The sequence below is a fragment of the Dermacentor silvarum genome, chromosome 7 (assembly GCF_013339745.2).
Source record: "Dermacentor silvarum isolate Dsil-2018 chromosome 7, BIME_Dsil_1.4, whole genome shotgun sequence".
NCBI lineage: Eukaryota > Metazoa > Arthropoda > Arachnida > Ixodida > Ixodidae > Dermacentor > Dermacentor silvarum.
Genome location: NC_051160.1, coordinates 118,842,838 through 118,865,738, shown reverse-complemented (window position 1 = coordinate 118,865,738; position 22,901 = coordinate 118,842,838). Strand labels below are relative to the sequence as shown.

Sequence of the window (22,901 nt, the reverse complement as noted above, 5' to 3'; positions counted from 1 at the left end):
TCGAACACTCTTCCAATGAATCGCTTTAGACCGCAGCGCTCTAGTCCGTTTAGCGGAAAGATTTGAACAAGCCCATCTTTTCGGCCAACAGCCATGCCACCCCTCAACTGGCTCCATTTACAATCTGCAAGACACGCGGGAGAGGAGGAGCCTGCATGGGCGACACGAATGGCGCTACTTTAGTTTTTTTTAGGGACTTTACGCAACCCGCGACCGCAGCGCCCTCTCAGCGCCTAGGAAGAAATCACGCCCGCCTGGGAAGGCGGAGTTCCAGAACTGAAAAAGTATCTATAAACGTTGCTACTGGTTACACACTACTACTACGACGACGGGGACGGAACGGGTGCCGCTATAAGGAGCTTCGCCCCTAAAAAGAACGAGAATAAAACGTGAAGTCGTAAAGTTCGCAATTTGATATCGGAAGGTATCGATGTGCAACACAGGCGAGACAACTGTTCTTCCACAGAAGCACGTGGTGAAATGAGGGGTGCTTGATGAAGAAGCGCGCGCTCTGTCAATACTTTACGCAAGATAATGCAGCATGAAGTGTTTCTGTGGCAAAATTAAACGAAATTTGACAAACACACTTGCGAATTAGTAATTGTTTTTTTTTTCCAGCAAGCACTCACTGGGTCCACTGCGTGCTGGTTAACGCTAGGAAGCACCGGTGTGGTAATTTGCGTGCGTCTGTATTACCAGAACTTCGACGGACGAAGCGCGATTCGGTACACAGATTTCAGAAGGAAAGGAACACACGAAAACATAAATTAATAATTAAATAATCGGCGCGGAGTACGCGCACAAGGGGTCGTGGTAGTATTTTTTGGGTCCTGGGCAAATACCACAGAGCTGATTGTGCGTAGCCTCTGATGTGACATTGCCGTGACCCAAGGGAGAACGACCACACTCGCCCGCAAACGTTCCCCGCGCGCCTTATTTCCTTGCAGCGTCGATGTCGGCTGTTGAGGTGGCCTGGTGGCTTGTGCACGGCGGCATGCTGTCGACGCTCTTGGCCGGGAGCATTGGCTCCTTGGATGGCGACGACGCCCGCTGCTGTATTCCCTGCGCGAGCACTTCCTTCTGCACTTCGGGCAGCTCGACGTCCTTGGTCTCGGGCAGCCAGCGGACGGCCAGCCCGCAGACCAGCAGGCCAACGGCCATAGCCACGAGGGCCGAGGTGGCGTGGGCGACCTGCGCGGCGTCCACCAGGAACTGGGCCGCACCCTGGCCGAGGCATCCCGCGGCGGCCGCCGTGTGCACAGCCGTGGCCCTGACGGCGCTCGGGAAGCACTCGTACGTCTGCAGCTTGGCCACCAGCAAGCACAGCTGGATCACGGCTAACAGCAGGTCCACCAGGGGCTGGACAAACGCGTTCCAAGACGTTTAATGGCTGAGAAATGGACCAGTTTGGGGCGCGGCTGTGCATTAAGATAATGTCGCGGTAAAATACGGTACCCTTTATTGAGATGCACCCATAGGTCGACAGTATAAGTGGATACTCACTTATACTCCCGCACCAATATTTGTGTATGCTCACTGATACTCATGTGCATTCACACTCGTCGTCACTCACGTTCCTACCCATGCTCACCCACTCACGTTCATAGCCGCTTCAATTAACAGTTACCGGCACCCACTCACGCCAAAAAACGCGTCGACTCCAACTTACCGAGACTCACTCCAATACATACTGGGCTCCTCGCCGACAGTCAAGGGCCGTTTATAGTCCGACGTAACGTGAGCGCGCGCGCGCGCACGCTACCTCACGTTGGCGAAAACGACCCCCTCTATTGACCCTTTTCGCGGAGCAGTTTGTTTTAGATAAACTAGATGGCGCTCACGGTGGCGCGCCATGCCTCTCCTTAGCGACCGCGCACGAATACGAAACCATGACCGCTTTTACCTTGCTTCTGTGCGATCAGCTGTCGGAAATGCAATTGAGTTTTCGCTGACACACTGTGCTCCAATCATGCTAGATTGAATCATGTGGATTGAAGACGTGTGCAGTAGTTGGCTGCAAAAATAGTGACTGGCATGTTAAGAAATGGAATGAATCTGTGCGGCAAAGCTCGCGGACCGCTGCTGCAACTGTCCGAACGTGTTACCGGCACTTCGTGATGTAAGTCTTTCCTCGAGGATACAGAAATTTGCTCATCCGCCAGCCATGTATCGCTAACCTTCAAAGAAAGGGCTTCATCCCCAGAACCTGGGAAAGAATGAGTACCACTCGTTAAACAATGACAAAGGGAATAGCGCCGCTTCCTGTCATAGTAAGTTTCGCGCACGTTATCTATACACATCTGTCGCAAATGGCAGGAAAACTTACGGCCACTTTATCGCCGACGTATCAAAAATAAGTGAATGGGCGCACACTCGAATATATACGCACTGTGTACGCACAATAAATGACGGACTACACCTATGGCGCATAAATGGTCGAAGCTGCATGTTTCGTGACGGTCCACAAGAGTAAGCGAGTTACTAGCTGTAATATATATTTGCTACAAGGTGTTACAACGTACAAAACAGCTACGTTGCAAGCCTTGTACGCAGCAAGAACAAATCTATCGAAACTGAGCACACCCGCGAGCGATTAGGCAGAAAATAATCAGATAGTGGCCGCACCGACGAACTTCACTGAGTCAAAAACTGACAAGCCACTGCTTCAAAATATTTGCCGAATAAACAACAAAGAGCAAAACGCAATAATCATGACTGAATTCATAATCGGAAAGCTTGGATAGAATACATATTTAGCCCCGCATTTAGAACAACCACCATATACGCTGCTTGCGTCGTTTGGACATAGCTTAATCAGCTCCAAAAGCGCTTTTGCATGTTCTCTGAAGCTGTGATAAAATCTTCGTGTCGTCCACCTAGTCATCGTCTACGATATCTCCGAAAACAGGTTTTCAAAGCCGCGCCGGCGTCACACTCTTCCATTGTAAACAAGGAGGCACCGGAGGCAGTTGATGCAAGCAATGGATGCGTCACCACGTGATCAAACATGGCAGAGCCCACGGGATCGCCGCGAAAAGGGTAACCGGCGGCTTCCGCGCGCCCGGCGCAAATTGGCTTCTCACCCGTTCACGCGGTGGTCCCATCGACTGCGCCGACCCACAATGCATTTCGCGCGAAGAAATAAAGACGCCAACGCCGCTTTGCCTTTGCTTCGCCGACGCTCGCAAACAGCCGCTCAAAGCGGCGCGCGGGCTTCGGATCGTTCTGCGCATGCTGCGAAGATGAAGATAACAGCCGACGGCGCACGCGTCGGAGTATAGAGATGGCGTTTCGGCTGGCGCAGCGCAACCGGCGTAGCGTGACTGGCCACAAACGACGCTGGCCCGCGCGCCCATAACGTCGGACTATAAACGAGCCTTCACTCACGTTCACACTCACGTCCGCGCAAATTCACTTTCGTTCGTACTCGCGTTTAACCGGCACTTCCTCATGTTTATGCTCAAGTAAACTCGTACTCACCGGCGTTCAATCCATTTCATACGTTCACCAACACCCTTCCTCATCTACCATAAAGTTGTACTTCATGCCTTAGTAATGAGCGTCGCACGAGTATGAGTTAGTGCACTCGTGAATGAGTATGCCGACCTTATATCCCTCGAACGCGCCTACAACTAACGCCGTACTTTTTGCCCCTTGTATACGCGTACTGTGAAACGCCCGCTATGGTAGCAGGAGGACGAGGGATACATTTCTGACCAGCATGCCTTCCGTTAGAGGCGGAATGCAAAAAAGTGTATTTTCGACGGACGTCTGAACGCCCACGTTCAACATAAGAGGTACCAGAGCGCTCGACCGCGGCGTCCCCGGTACCACGTATGCATGCGAGTACAACCAGACCCTTTGTACTTTCTCTTGTCATCGCCTGCGGTGGATAGCAAACCTGCCTTCCCCCCCTTTACCCCAGGCAGGGTAGCCAACCGAACATTCGTCAGCTTAAACTACTTGCCTTTCCAGGCTATCCGCTTTCGGAATATCCGCCTCAAAAATGTGGTTGGAAATGCATTAGCGTTGAGTGCGCAAGGCACACTTTCAGGAAAGAAGAGGCAGCATGCTTAAATAATCTACGAGTTGCCTTTTATTCTAATTTATGTATTATAACCATAAAGATATGTCGCAGAGTTTTGGCGCAGGGAATAGAAAGGCATGTCTACAGCGCAAACAGGATATTGTAGCTACAACTGCAACGGAGAAACAACGCCACACTTTCGCACTGTGACAAGGCCCTTAATTTGAAGCACATGGAACGCATCTGCGACCCATTTTATGCGTGGCGTCATTAGAGATTGTCTGGTACACACTAACATGTGCTAGTAAATTAGCCGTCTCCTAGTCAGTTTATCTATCACAAGGTTACCAGCTTAACACTAAGGCGCCGCATGAAATCTGCCTGGACTGGCAAAGCATTTTTTCGAAGCTCTATTTTCATTCATTTGGAGGCAATATGTTCCTTGCAATGTTACCTATCCAGGGATAAATATAATGTTATCGAAAGCATGAGATTGGCGAAAATGAACTTGAAAGAAGTGATAACAATGTGAAACTGACACAGTGGTGAGTACCGGAGATACCAGCTATTTATGCAGTATTTGCTACTTAAAAGCTTATTTATCGGTTGTCGTGTGTCACGTTGTATAGGGATGGGAAAAAATATGGAGTTTTACGTCCGAAAACCACCATCTCATTATGTGGCACGCCGTAGTGGGGGACTCCAGATTAATTTAGACCACACGGGGTTCTTTAACGTGCACCTAAATCTAAGTACACAGGTGTTTTCTGCATTTCGCCCCCATCGAAGTGCGGCCACCGTGGCCAGGGACGGAAAAGAAGCCGACCGTGGTATAACGGCGAGACGCCTACTTCTGCAGCCCTTAAGCGAGCACGGCGCGGAACGCGCGTTTGTTCTCCGCCGTGCGTTCACTCCCCGAGAAAGACGCGCCCCTCGCGCCCTTTCACTCGCACACACAGCGTTCGGCGCGCGGCGACGATTTCTTCTCCAAATGACGTCATACGGAACCTCACGGCGACGGCGACGGCTACGGTGACGGCAGAAATCTGCTTTTGAGTGTCCATATAATTGCTATCGCAATAAAAATATTCGATATTTGATTCTATTCCCTTTTGGCACTGTTCGATTCGTATTCGATTCGGTCTGTAAGAGTGCTATTGGCACAGCCCTACACGTTTATGCGCATTAATCGCGGGTTGGTATCATTGCACCGTGAATCCCCATTCCGACGCCAACGGTGAGAGAGAGGGAGGAGAGGGGGTCTCACCTCGGCGATAAGCGTGTTCTCGTAGTAGACGGCGGCGCCAGTTGTGGCCGCGACCGCTGACGCCACCATCAGAGCCATGTGGAGGCTGGCGCAGCGGGGCCACCTGGTGACCAGGGGGTAGCCCGTGGCGTACACGGGCACCAGCAGCAGGAACACGAGCATCAGATGCAACGTGCCTGGCGTCGATCTAGGTCGCAGTGGGGCAATCGAGTACTCGGTGAAGAAGCACCAAAACCACACCACCGACAACGCCACCGTGCGGGCACGCAGCTCCGGAAGCAGCAGCACGTCGGAGAGCCGAAATGGCATGCCTTCCTGTCACGTGGGAGGTAGGGTATTGTCGAGGGAAACCGCGATCGCGAAGTGCCTCTTTACCTTAAGAAGTTACAGCGTAATGGTAAATTGAGATGGCAAGGGTGCGTCTCATTAGAAAGCTTTAGCCGAACGAAGAACCGCGATAAGCGAGGCAGTGAATGCTTAGTTTGAGAGGGCGCTGCGACGAGTAGGATGCCTCGAATTAGCTTTAGCACAGCAAAAACCAGCGATCGATGGCCAAGCCGCCTTAGAGAGCTTTAGGAGATCGAGAAAATGGGACCGACCTTTTGGCACCTCACTAATATCATAATGCTAAAGCGCGATGACCACACAGATCTGCTTAGAACTTCAGCATAACTGAAAAGTGTGATCGCCTCGCTGCTTATTTTGAGAGTTCTGACATCATAGAACATTGAAGTCAACGTGAGCGCAAATTAAAGCAAATATACATGGAGATTAGACAAAAGCTTAGACAGGACACTATGATAATTTTTCTTCTGTTTTACTTCGCCGATATGCAACTACGTTATTTCTCTCTAGTGCTTTTTTTTAAACCGGTTGTAACACAGTATACTGGAGTTGCTTTGAGGACGGCTAACCTGCAGGGGCTTGACGACCTCGGCGTAGTGCACCAAGCGCCAGACGTCGCCGAGCTCGACGCCGTTCTCGTGGGCGAGCCGTGCCAGCGCGGCGGTCAGGGCGTCGTAGTGGCCCATAGCGAGCAGCCAGCGGGGTGACTCGGCCACCGCGTGGAAGGCGAGCGACAGCACGATCATGCTCATGACGAGCGTGATCCGCGTGAAGCGCAGGTCCATGCGCTGCAGCCACGGGCACAGCGAGGCGGCGTGCATGAGCGGAGCGCCCGTCTCCGCTGCCGCGATGTAGAGCGTCCGGTAGGCCGACGACGAGCTCTGCGCGCGCCGGACAGGGGTCACCAGAGTAGAACAACGTGGAGGGTGAACGAAGTGCCTAGCGTATCTTCTCAAATTTAGTTTGAAGGGACACTACCGAAAAATATTACGTCTGGCTACATTAAAGATTATAGACTCTTGTAATAACTAATTCCGTCATTTTATAGCGAGAACGGACCTTTTGTAAGCGAGAAAATGTCATACGAAATATCACAGTGGCGCCACCTGCTGTCACTTATCCTCTTATGTGACGTCAGTGCTGACTAATTCACAGAGAGCGGCATGCGTATCTCTCGCGTGTCTGCGTCCTTGACAAAACGGAAATACGCGAGCGGTTGTAGAGGGACGTCACGTGGAGATTTCGTCAACTCGTCTGTTTTTTGCATGGGCAGTTCAAGTTAAACAGCAGCAGCGGAGCCTTAGGCGATATGTTCTACGCAGCAAAGTGATCTATTGGTACTCAAAAAATGATCATAGATTTCTAGCTCGACTTATATTTTAGAGTGCAGCTCTTAGGTGCCCGTTCCTGCAACGAGCGTCGGCGTCGGCGTAACCGAGTGAACGAGCACAGCGAAAGATGAAAGCGAACTCGGCGGGGGATGATGAAAGACGCGAGGAGGAAAGCGGAGCAGGAGGGTGCAGCGGAACCATGAGGCGGAGAGCGGAGGGTATGGTGAAATGGTGAGAAGAAAGGCGTAGAGCGGCGACGATGACTACGAGATGGCGCTCGAGTAACGCGCCTCGTCTGGGAGGTCTGTCGCAGGCGGCTGCTGCGAATCGCGCCCACACGTCACGCACGCACTGCCTCTCTCGCGATCTTCAGATTAGCGAGGCGCTCGCGCCACACTTCGCTCCGTTTGCAACGTGCCGCACGAGACAGACTGTCCGCGCCAGCCAATATATCCGGTAATGAAAAGACGTATACAGCTGCGCTCAAATTTCGCATTAGGGAGTATTGTAACCGTCGGGAAATTTTATTTAGTGTCTCTTTAGGCACTCTTCCAGAGGCAATAAAAAACATTGTTTACAACCGCGGACTTTACCGAAATTAAATAGAAAATTGTCGGGATTTCTTGAAGGGGCTGACTGACAACTGGCCAGAATCGGTTGTGATATGTTGATGGTAATGAAATTACCATGATTTATAGTGATAGAATACAGCACGCTGTTTGCCATTTAAGTAGGAATTATAATTTTAATGTGGCAAACAAAGCCTCAAAAACCAGTAAGTGGTGCGGCCTGGTGGTGAAATCTTGGTACTCCGGATGTAGTATATGAGATTACTGTCAGCAACATAGGTATGGCTTAAAGTTGCAGTTCGTATAATATTAGACGCTTGCGCTTTTATTTTATGCGTATTACGAAGTTATGAAAGTCTACGCTTACTATCGGAACAGGCATCCCACAATGCATGGCGGCGCACATGCTGTATGTACACAGCGCGCGAGTTTGCGAGTAAATACCCAGAGCTGTGTAGTCTCCCTGTGAGATACAAAATGCCATCGACTAGTCGTGCCATAAATGGGTGCCAGTGCTACAATATTAGCAAACGCGTGGCTACGGCAACACACTGAACTGCGTATCACCTGTAAAAGCGTCGTTTCGCTTTCGATAACTTGGCTTTACTAAAGAAAACTCTTGACTGGTTAATGACTAAAACATTCGAACAGGAAACCGCGAAATCACGTAGCTATTGTCGTATAGAAATAGTTTAACACTTCAGAAAACACGAATCGCAGCAGGCTTGGCTTGATAACGAAAATAATACTTTATCACAGCTACGGCCGCACTTGTCTGCCTCCCACCAATGCCGGCGGATAATCGCTATCGAGCTCACCTATGAGCATGCTTCCAGTAAACGACTACATGCTTACTGCAGAGCGAAAACTTCTGATTAAAAAATGTTTACCAGTGTTTTGCCCGTTACTTCATGATTACACACTCTGACCGGTAAGCTTTCCATTGCACAAAAAAGGGTGTCCAATCCACGCTGTGAGGGTGTTTGGACAGCGAAGCTGTTAACGACAACTAGAACGATTACACATTGCGGCTTAGTTTGAAATTATTCACATGGTGACATTAACGTGCATTGTACCTAATTATAAGCCTAAGACGTTTCAATGGCCTGCGACTTGGCTTGCACTGCTACTTCGTGTACATACCTTCAAAGAGTGGACGAGAGAGAAGTGGACTTCACCGCACTTTCGCCGCGCCTCTTATGCACGCTGCTCTTCGGTAGTCCTCACTATACGTGGCCTCACCCATAGCACTGTCACAACATAAAGCAGTTGCTAGGCGGGTTCTTCTTTTACATGCGAAAATGTGGTTACGATACCCCCTTCGTATGCTACAGTTGCCGCTTCCCGGCAACTGCAGCTTGTGCAGCCGTAATCTTAATCGGGAAACGCTTGCAGAGAACGCTGTGCGCGAAGGCGAGCTTTCTGTTTTTTTTTTTTTGCTTTCTATCCCCCTTCACTTCTATCGCTGCTGCCACCTTGCTTCCTCACGCCAGCGTTTTCACAGCGAGTGTCCGCGGTCATCGAGTGTGATGTGTTCATGCTTGCCTGTGCGCGCTGTCGCCATGCTCGCTAATTTAGTTTGTAAGCGAATGGTTTCAAATTGATACAGCCGATAAAACTACTGTCCTTACTTCGTATAGCGGTCTACTAATGCGCTATCGCAATCGATGGTTAGCTTTTCGGGTGAAACTGCGACGTTTTGCGTTTCACCCCCACGTAAATGTCGGGATCAATCTAACCTGCGATCTGGAGCTGAGCAGCGCAAGACCAAAGCCACTGGGCTAAAAAGTGGACGCGGGTCGCGAAGGACGTCGAGCAGCTCGTCGGTTTCAAAGTGCGTACCTCGAACAGCTGGATGGACGTGAGCATGTGGACGACGGTCGCGGACAGGGCGACGAGCGCGTGAGCTGCCACGAAGGCGGTGAAAGAGTCGGCGGCCGTCGCCGTGAACACCGACAGCATGGAAAGCAGCAGCGCGCCGAACACCACGGGCCGACGGCCAGCGCGGTCCGCCAGCTGTCCCACCAGCGGAGCGCCCAGCACGCCGCCGGCCGTGTAGTAGGCGTACGTCATCAGCACGTACGGCGCTCGCTCGCACACCAGGTCCCACCTTGAGTGAGACGCCGCGTGGTGGCGCCACGGAGCGGGGAAAGGTAGGACATTAGGCAATATAACAGTGAGCTTGGTGGCGCAAGCCACCGCCCCGTTCCATGAGGGACGCTCCTATAGCACCATCCATCCATCCATCCGGACAAGGGGTCATTAGAAGAGTACTGCCATAATATTTTCAACCTCTCATTTCTTTAAGCGTGCCAAATGAGCACCTTGAAACTAAAATTCAATATAATAAATCCAAAATGTTTTTTTTTCTTTATATGTAACAGTACAAAAAATTGTTTTCGACCTGCACCGGGCAGTTTCTGCTTCATATATAACATTTCTTTTAATGACGATCGTGGTCAAAGTTCTTTTTTTCGTTTACTTAATGTGCGATTTTGCAATCTGGTCACGGTTAGATCCCGTGTCACTTTAAGGTGCACCTAAATCTAAGTACACGGGTGTTTTCGCATTTAGCCCCCATCGAAATGCGGCCGCCGTGGCCGGGATTCGATCCCGCGACCTCGTGCTCAGCAGCCCAACACCATAGCCACTGAGCAACCACGGCGGGTGGGGTTATCAAATGCTATAATTTTGCCCATTTCATTTCTGCGGCTTTGGCGTAAAGGAAGCTGGCGCACCCGCGTGTGCTCTCAGGCACTCGTGCCACGCAATATGACAAAGGCGGTAATCATCTCGAAGAGCTAATTGGTGTTGGAACGATGGAATCACACGTATGATTGCAGCCTAATGGCTAGAGCACGGGACTGCTGCGCTGGCGGACCGAGGTTCGAACCCACCGTCGGCCACGTACTTCAATTTTTCTTATGTGTGAGCTAACCGATAGGACAGGAGCAGCACCCAGCAGTAACGGTCAGGCAAATCCGAGTAGGGTTCGCACGGCAAGTTTGGCTTTAAAACTCGGCTCAGCGCTCGTCCTGTGTTCTTTTTTGCGTTAGTCCCCAGTCGCGCTGCGTTTTAACCAAGCATGAACCGATTGGCCCGAATCAAGGCTTTAGCACAGCGTATATGAGCTCCTCTGCCATGTAAGTGAGAGGAAGTGAGAGAAAGTGAGGCGAGGAGAGTGTATTCACTTGGAGACCATGGTGTTGCTGTCGGGTGGCAGGTCGTAGTCCCATGCGTCGCAGGGCACCTCCAAGCGGGAGCCGTTGAACACGATGGTGCTGAGATCGTACATGGCGCACTGGCTGTGGTGCCGGTTGCCGTGCGAGTCCTCCACAACTGGTACGCTTACGTTGAGCCACTGGTCGCGCGTCAGGTGGGCGAACAGCGCGGGCGGCTTGCACCAGTGGTCCACGGGTTGCGTCAGCACGTGCGCAGACCAGTTGTGGAACAGCAACTGGCAGGGATAAGCCAAGAAAAGCGGACAAAGATGTAGCGGTTGGGCCAGCTTTGTGGTCGCTTTAGACGTGTGCAGCTTCCGACGAAGGCGCCTTAATGGGACAGTGAATAAAACCACTAAACCTTTGTAGCATTGTCCAGTACTCTTTAAAGACTATTTTTTCTCTTTTGTACACAATTTATGAAGAACCGATCCCGATTGCTATCCAAGAATGCTTCGTCACGTGGTTATTTGTGGCAGTCTATTGCATTGCCTTGCGCTTGTGCGCAATCCTGCGCTTGTGTAGTTCAAATCCAGCGCTAATGCAGCTCCACTAGGGAAGTTCCTGGGGAAGTGCGAAGCTGTGATGCGCTGGCGTTGTCGCTCGATGCGCACCTGCAGCTCGGCGTCCATGGCGCAAAGGAAGTTCCGGAGCGCGCCAACTGCTTATAAGGCCCTGTTACTTCTCTCTTGCCACACGGTGCGCGCTGATCGGGTGCTGAGTATCGCTGGAGTAAGGAGGAATCGAGCGGTTGTGGGGTGGTGGCGCCCTCTCTTGCGCTGCTGTGGTACCAGACTGGCGTTTGGGAAACAATTTTCACGAGTTTCTGCTTATTAATGCCCTGAATGCTTGACTAATCCTGTCTTTTAAATTATTCTCAATCATGCTAGTTTATTTTCAACCGCTTTTGATCATTTCTGCACTTGTTCTGACCCTGTTTTGAGAACTTGTGTTTGCGCTTGACCACGACAACATGAGATCACATTACAAGATTTTCACGAGTTTCTGCTAATTAATGCGATTAATGCTTGATTATTCCTATCTTTTACATTATTCTCAATCATGTTAGTTTATTTTGAACCGGTATTGATCAATTCTGCGCTTGTTCTGAGCCTGTTTTTGCGCGTGACCACGACGACATCAGGTCACATCACCCGCCGACAGCCCGGGCCCCTAAAGTGCGAGTTTATGCTAATTAATGCGCGTAGTGCTTATTTCTATTTTTTACATTATTATGAATCATGTTAGTTTATTTCAAACCGGTTTCGTCTATTCTGCACTTGTTTTGACCCTGTTGTTGCGCGTGACCACGACGACATGAGATAACATTCCACGCCGGCAGCTCGGGCCTCTAAAGTGCTTCGCACTTAAAGGCTCCCCATTGCTCCCATGCATTGACATCGGTATCGGCAAGGGCGCCGTCATGTTACCACTCCGCGCAGGCGCGCAGGCGCAGACGATGACATGCGATTTAGACGAGACGCGCAAATCTACGCGATCTCGAGCCTCCCGCAGTATGGTGGCGCCATCCAGTTCAGCTGTCTGCAAATGCGTCTGAACGTACCGTAAGTTTTGCATCTAAATTTTTACTTAGTCATCGGATCCGTCTGAAAAATATACGCATTGTACTTTAGACGTTGTCTACAGGAACGTGCTAACTGTAAATGCTTCTTTTTGCATAGTATTTTGAATATTTTTAGTGTTACAAAAGTGAGTCGTAGCAACATGACGGTGCCTTTGCGGTTGCAACTTTTTTCGCCCAGCTTTTTCTCTTGAGTTGGTATGCTGATTCTATGGTCGCGCACGATCGCAAGACTGCGACGTTGGTCGGAGGCCTGCAGCTGCTAGCGCGTATCTGATGGCCACGTGGCAGACCCGGCTGGCAAGGCCAGCAAACATGTTCCTCGCCGCTCCAATCAACACGGTGCTTTTTTTAATGCGTTCGCATTAGAGTGGTAGAGTGGACAAAAAATATGCACAAACTCCACTGGAGTTAGATATCTAAGTATACGTAAGCATTGGGCCACTTGCTCATCCTCACGCAGCCCGGTGTCATCATCAATCTTATCAAATTTTATCCGACCAGTATAAACCCCTATCAACCCTTATCCGTCGTTATCAACCTTATCGGACTCGATGCGACCCTTATCAATCCTTATCGGTGGTTATCGACCTTATCGCAATCGATCCGATCCTTAACAACTCATATATGTCCTTAACCTTAAAGGACATGGTCCAACCTTTATCAACTCTTACCGGTTCTTATCAACCTTATCGGATTTGACCCGACCCTTATCAACCTTCATCGGTGCTTATCACTTATCAGAATTACTTCGACCATTTTAAACCATTATGGCTCTTTCGCACTTTATTCACGTCGAACAATTAACAACCGTGATGAGGCCCATATAACCCGCTCATCGCTCCTAATCACACTTATACTCATTGACTGGTTACCTGTCTGTGATGCGCGACGCGAATCGCGTAAGACATTGGAGATCGGTGGCATTTCGGTCGGTGAAGCAACGCCCCAACGGAAGGTGCATCCCACGACCACCGAAACGCATCGGGCATGTTGCGTGTTTGGCATTAGATTTCCGCAAAATCTAAATTTACCTAATATCTACAATGCTCGAAGGTCCGTATTCTGAAACGTTCCACTTGGGCGAAATTTCTTTTTTCGCTTTCAGGCGCGCGCTGATTGGCTGGTTGAGCAAAACCGGAAAAGTCGCGCCACCTAGTAGTTCCGGTGTACGTCACTTTCACGTCACGGTGTCAGTGGGTGCTCCCGACATGTATTGAATAAACGAACATGCCTGTGTCGTACTGCGGCCGATACATTCGAAAACAACACACCCGAGCCGCTCTGCACTCGCACGGTGCGCCCTCTCGTGTGTTTTGCTAAGCGTTCGAGAGCGCGTGCTGGTAGTGCATGCTGACGTCACCGGTAAGCAGCCGGTTGACTTATTGAATGCGACTTTCGCCTAGGCGAAATATCGCCGAAGTGGAACGTTTCAGAATACGGCCCCAAGTCGAGTCTACATGTGGTCCCAGAGATGGGTTTTATTCCACCATCACCAAATCTTTCAAGAAAGCCTTCATAGAAACTGTTCTCCTTTGACATTTGTTTTGTACCGCCCGTACAACACATTCATATGGTTCAGATATATTCACCTTCTGCATGCGGGATTCTGCCGACTGGGCCGAGTGTTTTGCCCCGGTGGGCAAAACACTCGGCGTCTGAGCGTGGGCTCGTAGGTTAGAAACACCATCGCGAAAGTTTTTCCTTTCGAAAATTTCCTTAACATTTTATTGTTTTTTTTATGGAGCGCATAATGTTACTCGCTACGGACGGACAGACCGACTGACAGGTTTCCTGGTTGAGTCGCCTAAGAATTTTTACGCATTAAAGGTGTGCTTGTGAAGTGTGGAAAACTGGTCACACCCAGGCAGCACACCCGGCTGGCGCCAGCATGGCCATATCACGGAAAACACGAGCCCAATACCGTCAGCGCTACCCGTGTCAGCAGTGGCCTTTGTGCTAGTATGTCATGAAAGGGCCTATTTTGGCTCGCGACTGGCAGCGCGAACACAGACAAATAGCCGGCTCTGCCGTTTATGGCCATTCTAGCGTCCCGCCTTTCCTAGTGGCAACGGCGGTATTGGTCAATAGTCGGCTCTGACGCTGCTAGCCAATTTAGCGTCCCGCCCTACCAACTCTCCTGGCCATATTGGCAGATTGGGATGTATGTGGGGGCGGTGCCCTTATTTCCCACGGTTTAAATTATGCAATTCAGAGGTGAAATTTTGCATGGTAGTACTGATGCAACATCCTGCGATCTACTATCATCATCATCATCAGCTTATATGATAATGATGATGATGATGACAGTAGATCACCTTATAGTGATCTACTATAAGGTCACCAAATAATGCTACATATTTTCTTTGTTGGTCATAAAATACATTGACGCAGCTTGTTAGCTTGTTGCTCGTATTCCCAGTTCGGCGAGTCACCTATAAAGATAGGTTTATGACGACGGCAGCAGGGGTTGGGGCTGCAGGTTCGCATAAGCACTTGGAACAGGCTACTATTGTTACAGAAGCGATTTATTCAATTTCCAAAGTTCCTTACCGTTCCCACACACAATCGTTGAAGCAAATGTTTCATATTATCAATGTTGAATCGCTGTACGATTTTAGAATCTCCCGTTGTTACAAGTCAGGATTAAGTGAAGATCACACCCTCACTGACATCGCAAAGGTCACAGAGAAAGTACCAAAACATAAAACACACCATACTGAGCATTGGTACGCCAGCACTTGCCGCACAAAATACAGCACACAAATACTTAAGTTTAGGTCGCCCACACTTCTATATGAACTCTCTGAAAACTAGCAATAGATCCCGAATACATTGCCTTGAATGGTTTTTGTGAATTTTAACAGTAAACGTGCTCACGTTTTCCACTTGAATTTCTCCCTCAGAGAAGCTTGTACATTTATCTTCAGCGCATTTTGTTTCACTTTTGATTTTGTTTCAAATCGTAATTTCACTGTATGTTTATTCGAATTTTAGCAGATCTACCACCCGTCCCCGCTACGCATATCTGCGTTTTCTTTTTCTCACTGTGTGCTCACTGAAAGTATGCTGCTGTTGTAGCAGGCAATATTCATCTGCGCACTATTGTACACTGCTGCCAAACCTTGAAGGAAGCCTTCCCGTCAAGCTGTTGGGTGTAGCAGCTTTTTTTTTTTTTGCGGCTGTTCCTTCCTTTTGATGAAGGAAAAATAAACATGACGACTCGACTTCACATCGTTATATTTCGCCATCTTGTCAGCTCCGATTGGCTCATCGGGCTGCTCAGGACCTCTCTGATTGTCTGAAAACCGACAATATGGCGGAATTTTATAACATCACGGAATTTGACGGTGTCCACAATAGTACTCATATTCTCCGCGCACGAGCTTGTCTTGATGACCTGGATAAATGACGTCCTTGTCAGTTCGGGTCGATTGTTATCAGTGTGTCATCTTCCAACGCATCGCGCCCATCGGAGAACTCATTCCGTCCAGCCGTACGTCTTTTGACAAGTATGCCTCGACCCTTGCTTGGCCTCGGGCCGTTCTTATCTATGCTCTGACCCCAGATTTCTCTGTACAGGTTGTTCTACTTCTTTTATCTTTTCCTATCTACAGCGTTGCCCGTCTTCATGTAAGATGAAGCGGGAACGTCCACTTGACATATTTCTAATAAAAAAGAAATGTGCTGTGCAGATACAATTTTACAAGAAACCACAGTACCTGCCTGCGCAATAAAGTCCAGTAAAGTGATTGCTAGCCATGATTGTTGTTATGAGTAAATAAAACGGACGTCCAAAGAAATGACAAAAACCAGAAGAGGACAACACTAGCGCTGTGTTGGTCTGTGCTATCAAAAATTAAGAATAGAAAGATACTGAGCCATACGTAATCTATGACAGCCATTATCTTAACGACGTCCCGAGGACTTGAGCGATTGCACCTTCTCCGGGCAAGAAAAACAAAGTGGGTGTTGTAAGTGGTTGTATCTTCGAGGTTGTAGCAGTTTTCGTACACTGATGCCCCTTTAGTCAGTCCAAATTGCACTAATAACCTTCGAACACCTGCACGCGCATTCGGCCAGTGTTTTAATGCAAAACATTTTTTTTCTCATTCGAGGTACTTTGCGGTAGGCAGGTGCCTTACTCGCTTCGTTTCAGACGTCTTGAACAAAACGATATGGAGGTATCCGATGCTCGAACCATTAGGCTACGATATATATATATATATATATATATATATATATATATATATATTGTAGTGGGGAAGAGAGTCCGCAGTGCGCCCTGGATTTGTGGAGACTGGTCGGCTGAGCGGAACTGGTGGGGGCCGAACGGGTGCTGACGCGGAATAGGTCTGTTGACGAGGCGGCCCAGCAGTGACGACTTGCGCATACGACAAGGGCGCAGGCTTTGGAGGTGGCGGACGAGCGAAGGGGAAAGCGTCAGTGACCTCTCCCTGTATAACTTGGCGTATGACTGGGGCCAGATGTTGAACCTGGGCTGGCTCGGGCGTGCTTGATAAAATAGAGAGATGTCGGGCGACCTCCTCACGTACGAGCTGCTTGATCTGAAGCAACAGTGCATTCTGGTCGCCCAAAGTCAACGCCGCGATCGATTCGTTCTGTTCCAGAGGGTGGCGAGTTTGGGCGCGTTGCTTGCGCAATTCGTCGAAACTCTGGCACAAGCTGACAACATCGGCGACGCTTTATGGGTCTTTTGCCAATAGCATTTGAAATGCGTCAACAGCTATTCCTTTGAGGATTTGCTTGATCTTGTCCGACTCGTGCATCGACGGGTTTATACGCTTACAAAAGTCGACGACGTCTTCAATATAGCTGGTGAAGTTCTCACCGGGTTGTTGAGCGCGTTAACGAAGTCGCTGTTCTGCGCGGAGTTTGCGTACCGCGGGGCGCCGGTCAAGTAAAAGAGTACATTGGTCAGCCTAGTCGCATCGTACCATTTGTTGACTGCGCTCACCCTCTGATACGTTGGCAACCAGTCCTCGACGTCTTGATCATCAGTCCCGCTGAATATCGGTGGGTGACGCTGAGGCAGCACGCCAGGACAGACAGTCTGGGAGTAGCCTTGCGTGGTGGTTTCTTCCGGCATCGCTGACGCTGGAGGTAAGGTACGGCTTCGTAGTTCCAGGTTGCGAGACTGGGAGAATACCCGGCACCTTTCCACCAATCTGTGAGGGGGTTTATTCACAAAGCAGTTAGGGCTACGCAACAGCCTTGGCTCAAAAGCGTCGGTCGCTGTCTCGTGCTCTCCGGGCTGCTGGACTTCGTCCTCCTCTCTCAATGGCTGCGGACTCTCTTCCCCACTACAATATATATATATATATATATATATATATATTTAATTTCCGGCCACCAGCGAGCGAACGTCAACCAAAAAGGCAAAAAAAACCCCACAACATACATAGCCAATCAATATACATTACGAACGCCGCCGACAACAGATTTTCGGCGACATGGGGCCCTTAACGCTATCGCGCTATATAATGCGAGCGTTCGAGCTCACCATGACGAGGGACAGGTGGGCGCAGAAGAGGACCCTGAGCTGGAAGCGGCCGTGACCGAGCAGCTGGAGGAGGTCCAAGTACTCCTGGCGCAGCTTGCCAGGCGGCAGGCAGCGGGCTTGCTCCACCGCCGACACGCTCGTGTCCATTGGGGTGCCCTCCGGCACGTTCATGGTGGTTCTGCGGTCGCCGAAACTCGGGCTCCTGGCGCCGAACATGCGTCACAAGTCCGATGAACTAGGTGATCGTTGATGATTTGTAATGGCATCTCCATAGGAACGGGGTGGCGACAAGCAGTCACCCAGCCTGCTTGAGCTAATCAGATTTTACTACGTATATTGCAGTCGAACATTTTGCCTATCTCTGCTACAAAAACACCATCATCATTATCATCATAATAATCAGCAGCAGCAGCAGCATGCAGCAGCAGCCGACGCCTCCACCGCCACTGCCGCCTATATTTATGTCCACTGCAGGACGAAGGCCTCTGCCTGCGATCTCCAATTACCCCTGTCTTGCGCTAGCTGATTCCAACTTGCTTGCGCCTGCGAATTTCCTAACTTCGTGCTAATTTCCTAACTTCCTAACACGGTGGTGGCGTGGAACAGAGGCAGAAAACCGGGCTTCTAATCAGAAGATCGTAGGTTCGAATCCTCCTCCAGTCCACTGCATTTTCAGGCTTGGAGTGGCACCTGACACCGGCAAAAAAAATTGCCGAGAGCTAGTGGGGCTATACTAGTCCAGGTGCAACCAAATTAGGAAGACCTGCTAAGCTTCAACAAAGGCACTGCCCGACCAGAACAGGAATTGGCCTCCCTGGTGCAGTATTCAGCCGCTACCTTCTCTCATGACCTCTGCAATTAACCCACGGCTCTCAGTCCCAGCGACTGCACAAGACGGTGGTCAGACCTGCGACGCGGCAGAGGGTGCTAAGAATATGTGAATCTGGAGAAGCTGAACTAGCAACGTTCAACACGCGAACGCTCTCGATTGAGGCTAGCTTAGCAGGGCTGTTTGAGGAATTATCAGGCATTGCCTGGGATATTATTGGCCTTGATGAGGTTAGAAGAACTGGTGAGGCTTATACAGTGCTGACTAACGGCATTTCTATCACTATATTCTAAAATAACCCGGGACTTTTACTATCTCTTCAATGGGTAGCGGTTTGGGGTATTTAGTCTGTTTTTAAAAACGGCTTGCGTCTTTTCATATTTCTGTGGGGCTGCATTTTACCTAATTTCTAGTTTCGTCCTGTGGTTTCAAATGGAGGAAAGTGAGGCTCCAAATCGCAGAGAGTTAGTTAAAGAGAGAGAGAGAGAGAGAATGCATTTAACAGACAAATCTGAAGCTCTCGATAATGACATTTGCCCCATGTCGCAGTATCGCATGTCTGTCATATGGTGATTAATTGCATCGTTTTGTGTGCCGTCATCAATTTATACGTCAAACTGCCTTGTGCTGGCAGTACTAGAAACTCCTCACCGTTGTGTGGGGTTTATCGATGAGAGTTTCAGTTTTCATATGCTTCAGTCATGAAGAGCCCCTTGCAGGCAATCACCTGTAAAACTGCATTGCGCTGTCCCACCGTAACAACGTCCTGAATAGGGATGGTCGATACATTTTTTATTCGATTAACAATTAATCATTCGTAATTTTAGCCTTTAACCGGTGAATTGCTTTCGATGCGGGGTTTTTCATTAATTAATTTATTATTCGAAATTGTTTCTGGCACTTTCAAAAACTTGAACAACAGTCATCTACTTTTGTAGGACCCTACTTTAATGTTTGAGAGCTGGAACCAAGTTAAACTACAAGTGCATAATGTTTCATAAAGAATGTTCTTTTATTTGTCAAAGACTAAATAGAGTTGGCACTATTGGGCTTTGAGAATATAAACAATATATGTTACAATATGAGGCTTAGAGCAGCATTAGACAAGATAAATGGCACTAGTGAATCCCTGTACAGTACAGTTGAACAAGAAATAAGACAAATAACAAAATTGAAAGGTGAAGTCCAACTAAAATATGCAAGAGATTGCAATATGCACAGGGGAAGGGACAATTACGGGTTTACGATTTTAAGCCACATGCTCTTTTCTATACAGCGAAGGCATGACAATCGGCTGGGATGTTTCGGTGAAACCGACACCACCTTTGAATGACCACCCAGCCAGCATCCGAGAATAGAGGCTCGGATGTTGTAGATTTGCTGGAATCGACATGAACTCCATCGCTATGCGAAGCGCATGCTCCAAACCGGTGCGAATGCTGTGCCACGTCTTTAGTGGACTGGAAGTGACTCGACGATCAATGAGTGGGTTGCTATAGTATGCCTTGAATTGCGAGGGCATTTTAAGCTTCCGGCTTCGGGTGGCTTGGTGGCGTGTGCTGTGTGGGGGTAAAGAGGGGAACCGCTCGGCTCGGAATCACTCGGGTCACGGGAAAACAGTCTACAGTCGCTCTACCACAGCCTCACAGTTACTGCTCCGCTATTCTAGCGCGACTTCTAAATATTAGCGTAATTCCTGTCAAACTCTAACCACTATTAATCCAACACGTCTAATCGATTAAGTCGATTGATTGAAAGGTGGGCATCGATGAAGATTCTCCGTGTTGCGGGATACCTTTAATCCAATAATGGTTCATCGATATTACCGACCCTACGCCAGAATTAAGCGGGCCGGTCGGTAAAGCTTCGTTCCTTTATTCGCCCGTTAGCCCTCGCCTCCGGACGTGCCGGCGAACACAACGCAGTATTTAGAACGCATTGTTGCCGAACTTGGCATCTTGAACGGCAGCCCTTACCTTGTTGGACGAGTGGTCCAGACGCCTCCTCCCGACCAGGAGTCCAGCAGCAGCCGTCGGGACGACCAATTGTATTACTGCGAGGCGCGTCGTCCACTGGCGCGTTGGGATGCTGTCGGCGGCCGCACGCCGTGCGGTTTTCTTCGAAACGCTTCCTTGTGAGACGGGAGGAACGATCGGGCGAGGCGATCCGAAGGGACCCTTCTTCTTCTTCTGCGTGCTCTCGCGCAGCGCGTGTTTGTTTTCGCTGTGCTGATGGCTCCTACCCCTATGAGGAATTGACCATCAATTCGGGTGGATTCAGAAGACGTTTGCCAAGAACATAGATATTTGTGGCAGAATAAAGGAACGGAAAAAAACCCTTCGAATTTCATGCATAGCTGGGAATCGGTTATAAGTTAACGGTTATGAGGGAAAGGTGACTGGCACTTAGGCATTCGTGCCTTTTTGTCAGCCTCTTAGACAGACCTTCTTTGTATTTTCTGTCAAATAAACATTCATTCATTCAAGTGAAGTTTGTTTCGATGTCACCGAGTTTTCTTCAAAGGGAGATAAAGAAAAGTTTACTTTATTTTTCTTCACTTCTATGTAACTTCAAGGCTCCTCGCTCATTGCACCTTCTGGTTTCCTTCTGATCACTTCATTCTGTACACTAAGCTGCTTTTGATGCCCATTTCTTAGTGTGTGATGGCGACGTCATCGCTTCTTGTCTCTTGTTCGGTGTTTCTATTCGGGCACCCACCGAGGCGCGCATATCCATTCTCAAGGATTGGCCAGGAATGTTACCGTGCCTAGGGCCACGTCTCAAATGTCACGTGCCTAGCGACCCAAGTTATCTATTGTGGCAGATACCCAACAGCACATATTCAGCGGCCCCAAGTTGTCGTCGTATAAGCGTCAAGACAGCGGCAGCGAGCACACAAAAAGTCGGGGAAGGGGCAAAGGAATAAGCTTCGCTCTAACAACATGATGTGCGGAAAGTGTAACAAGAAAATTGCCTTCAAACAATTGGAAATTCTACAACGTCTGAGCAAGCGTCCTACAGCGATTGTCCGAGAGGCGGAGGGCCCCGGAGAAAGAATGTTAGAAAATGTAAAATGCATTCGAACTTGTCTAGACGTTACTCCTAAGATGTTTTTCCTCACAGATGCGAAATGACGACCGAGTAAAAAAAAATCAGGCAGAACTCATCTCACGGTGACTGTCGATAGTAACGCGATTAGCATTGGAGTAATGTAGCGACACACCGTATTTCTGAAGTCAAGCTTGTTTACGATCCGTAGTTGTCATTCTCAGACTTCCGTTGCTTTGGTTATACGTGGCATAATGTCGTATCCTACGATGCTGCTATATGACACTTGCTTGCGACAGTAACGCCTGAACATGTTGGCATGACGGTGACTGTATGACGCTGACGCACTACCGACTATGAAATGACAAAGACGGAATGGCGTCGATGGAACGACAAACGCGGTGTAACGACAGTGGCTTGATGACAATGACATGACTATTTTTTTAAACGATGGCTTTGGTATAACGGTGACAGCGTGGCGCCGCTGACATGAGGACGACTGGATGGCGACGTACGAGTGTATAACTACGATGGCGTGACGACGATAGGGTAAGGCGTGACGAAAAGCGATAGACATCTCCCTGTTTGCAAACAGCGTGACGTCACTGTGAGTGCCCCTCCCATCTGCCGCAGCTCCGTAGAGGGCTCTGGTTGGCCAAAAACGTTCATGCCACCTGTTCGTCTGCATAAGAGCGCTGCTTTTATATCAGCTGCCGAGATCGCAATACCGGCGTATTGCCTAATTTTTTTTAAAGTAACAGCATTTACAAGCTGTGCTTAGAAAGTATAATCGTCCCCGTTTTACCGGCACAACAACGTAGCGAGTTGCCGAATGCATGCATGGTTCCCTTAAGTTAGCATGTAGTGATTTCATAAGAATGTGCCTCTTCCGTAAGTTAAACAGCCACAAAAATAAATTACTATACCGGGCCTCGCTCGGGACACTGTTTCAAGAATAAACGTTTCTCTCTCTCTCTCTCTTCCAAAGCGAACATGTTATCAGAGAAGATGCACATTTTCACGGTGCCTAAATGATACTTCGGTTAAATGACTGCTAAAATTGCCGCGCGACTTGGGCCGCTCGATGCACTTCGCGTGTATTCGCGGGCCTCTGTCACGCTCGGAAAAACACATTTATGAAGCCCCGTATTGAGCAAC

General features: G+C 49.2%; 1 protein-coding gene across 1 annotated transcript; it reads right to left on the bottom strand.

Moving 5' to 3' along the window:
• Positions 1-375: 375 nt before the first annotated feature.
• LOC119459124 (solute carrier family 22 member 7-like) lies at positions 376-18,056 on the bottom strand. Its single transcript, XM_037720954.2, has 6 exons — positions 17,867-18,056; positions 10,731-10,996; positions 9,382-9,649; positions 6,209-6,520; positions 5,295-5,609; positions 376-1,359 (listed from the first exon to the last, which is right to left on the bottom strand). Exons 1-6 carry the CDS (start codon positions 18,035-18,037, stop codon positions 934-936), a joined length of 1,758 nt encoding a protein of 585 aa, XP_037576882.2. The 5' UTR covers positions 18,038-18,056; the 3' UTR covers positions 376-933.
• Positions 18,057-22,901: the final 4,845 nt, after the last annotated feature.